Source organism: Armigeres subalbatus, chromosome 1 (assembly GCF_024139115.2).
Source record: "Armigeres subalbatus isolate Guangzhou_Male chromosome 1, GZ_Asu_2, whole genome shotgun sequence".
NCBI classification, from domain to species: Eukaryota; Metazoa; Arthropoda; class Insecta; order Diptera; family Culicidae; genus Armigeres; species Armigeres subalbatus.
The window spans coordinates 164112291-164114960 of NC_085139.1; the positions used below are offsets into that span (position 1 = coordinate 164112291).

The window sequence follows — 2670 nt, forward strand, 5'->3', positions numbered from 1 at the left end:
TTGTGTATCAGTCTCGTTTGGTGCAACATAAAATCGCGTCTACTAATTGGCACCTCGACGAATCTGAAGCAAACAAAATTATCCCGTTTATTTGTGTTGTTCCCTCGTGTCATCGTTCGAATTCATGAGAAATCCATAACAAAATGTGCGCGTGTGTGTAATACTAAAATGCGGCCCATTCGTGTGTAGTCGATAAATTCAAGTAATCAAAACAAGAAAACGCTGATGGTCAGTTATTATCCATTGAAAACTCCATCGATGAGTGGCGTGAGAAGAAAATCCCGCCAATAAAGTCGCACCGCGGTGGCACGCTGTTTCGGTGTTGTTTGCCTTGTCGCGGGGGCTCCTCAGCCCCCGCTGCAAACCACCAAAAAAGCAACACGTCGACAATTGATGACCACATTGTCGACTATGCCACCGAGGACGAAGCATTAACCAACAGCACTACCGAGCTATATCACTATCAGCAACAGCAGCAACTACAATCATCTAACCTTCTAAGCACCACCGCAAACAGCAAAAACAACGGTAGTAATAATAGTAATCAACTAGAATCTCTCGCCGAGGAGACACAAGCATTGAACCCAGAACAGCAACAACAGCAGCTGCACCAATCGCAATCAGGGCAGCAGCTCAAGTTGCCCCATATCGAGGAGGAGGAAGACGATGAGTTTGATATTGGTATGCAACATTTCCATAATCCCCTGCTACCGTCCCGCATTAAAGCATGTACAATTCGCTATGCAGATGTCGTGCGCTCGTTGACCCCGTCGCCGAAAATCAGTATCAGTCGCATCAAGATTAAATCGAAGGCGAAATCAATCGCGTCCGCGAGCAACGCGAGCACCACCGCAGCAGCACTAGCAGCAGCGGCCGCAGCAACAACCAGCGATTTAGAATCCAGCAGCAGCAGCACCAACATCTCGTTATCGGCGAGTAAGATGCAAGCCGAACAAGGTTCGATTGGCGATCTGCAGAAGTACCACAGCCGGTACCTGAAGAACCGACGACACACGCTGGCGAATGTGCGGTAAGTAGCCAAAATCTTTATATATCTGCAGTTGTATTGATTTTCATATTTTGATGACAATATTAGGGATGTTGATTAGAACCTTGGAATTTGCATTCAAGTAGTTGTAACAAAATAGGAACCATACACGTTCTTAAATTTTATGTGCCTTTACAGGTCATACTTTCTCATGAAAAAATAAATAAGACTATCGTCGAATAAAACCACAAGGTACAGATACAGGATCTCAAATAAATTCTTGAAAAAACATGTGTTAGCAGCCAAGCCGAATACAACATTACAACGCTGTACATATGTCAATATTCCAATCGTCTAATGATCTGGATTAAACTAACTTGAACAGCATATAATGTGCAATAGCTCTTAAAAAGTATATGGATATGCTGAATTGATTTCAGCTTTTTACCAAAGGTAGTTAATCAGGCGAACCAATTGACCAGAACTCCAGAACAATTTGGAGAACCTAGAACATCAGCATCAAACTAATTTGGACTGCACACAACACACAAGGACTCTATGGACTTGTTTGGACATGCTGGGTTGATTCCGATTGCATACCAGACGTAGTTAACTTTGTAGATCAATTGATCTGAACTACAGAACATTTTGAAGAACCTAGCACATCTGCATCAAACCAATATCATACGCAAAGGCTTTATGGGCTTGCAGGGACAAGCTGGGTTGATTTCTGCATTGCAGTTCTTCATGATCGGTAAATTTTACTCATATTGAATTTGGTAAATCGAAGGTATCTACATTTTAAATGACAGCATCCGTAATCCAGCTGTTCTAGCATATAAAAAATAGGATCCCTATAAACACGACAAACTAGCAAACTACAGGAAATCAGATGATGTGGATAAGACAACCGTGAAATATTTGTGAAAATCGCTTAGAAGGCGCCAGAGAACCTGCTGTTTGAAATAATGATTCTAATGATTTCTTGATCGCAGTATTCGACATGTACTTCCCAACATTCAATTAGGTTCATGTTTCCCATAATACAAGTTCCATACAAATACTTGCACACTTGTTCATTTATTTAATAAAACGGATGAGATGAAATTTGCCTAAAAAGTTTAGTCACAAGACAAATTATCGCACAAATGTACAATGCGTCTCCATATGCTTTAAGGCTTATATGCTGCGGAACAGTTTTCAAATTCCTTACCTATCGTTTCACCCGGTGGGGCATTTTTGCCTAAAACACTCAAGGAGAGATTTTGATATCGTAATAACTTAAAATATCGTAATAACTTAGTATTTTAATTTATAGGAACATGCAATTATGCAAAAATGCAAGTGACTCCAATGCCATTAAAGCGATGATCCCCTTCCTATTTTGTGATCAAACAATCTCGGAATATTCCCAATCAAACAAAAAACGCCAGTAACCAGTCGATTTTATAGGTCGAGAACTACAAATGCAACACATGAACATCGCGAATACAAATATAGGGTAAATCACTACTTGGGCCTATGGACCCCATTCCCGGCTCACTGCACAAAAAACTAATTATTTATACTGTTTGGTAGCCGTAGGTTTATGATTGATATTTTTTAAAATGTCTCCTATTTATCGCGCACAATACTCAATACTTTTCAACCATTTATTTCACTCCTAATCGATCCAATTATAG

General features: G+C 40.3%; 1 protein-coding gene across 1 annotated transcript; it reads left to right on the forward strand.

The window, feature by feature from the left end:
- Positions 1-212: 212 nt before the first annotated feature.
- On the forward strand, positions 213-1306 carry LOC134206726 (putative uncharacterized protein DDB_G0277255; the record flags this gene model as incomplete). Its single annotated transcript, XM_062682452.1, has 3 exons — positions 213-681; positions 748-1030; positions 1187-1306. Coding segments are annotated over 3 exons (777 nt in total), but the record flags the coding sequence as incomplete, so codon positions are not given.
- Between the last annotated feature and the right edge of the window lie 1364 nt (positions 1307-2670).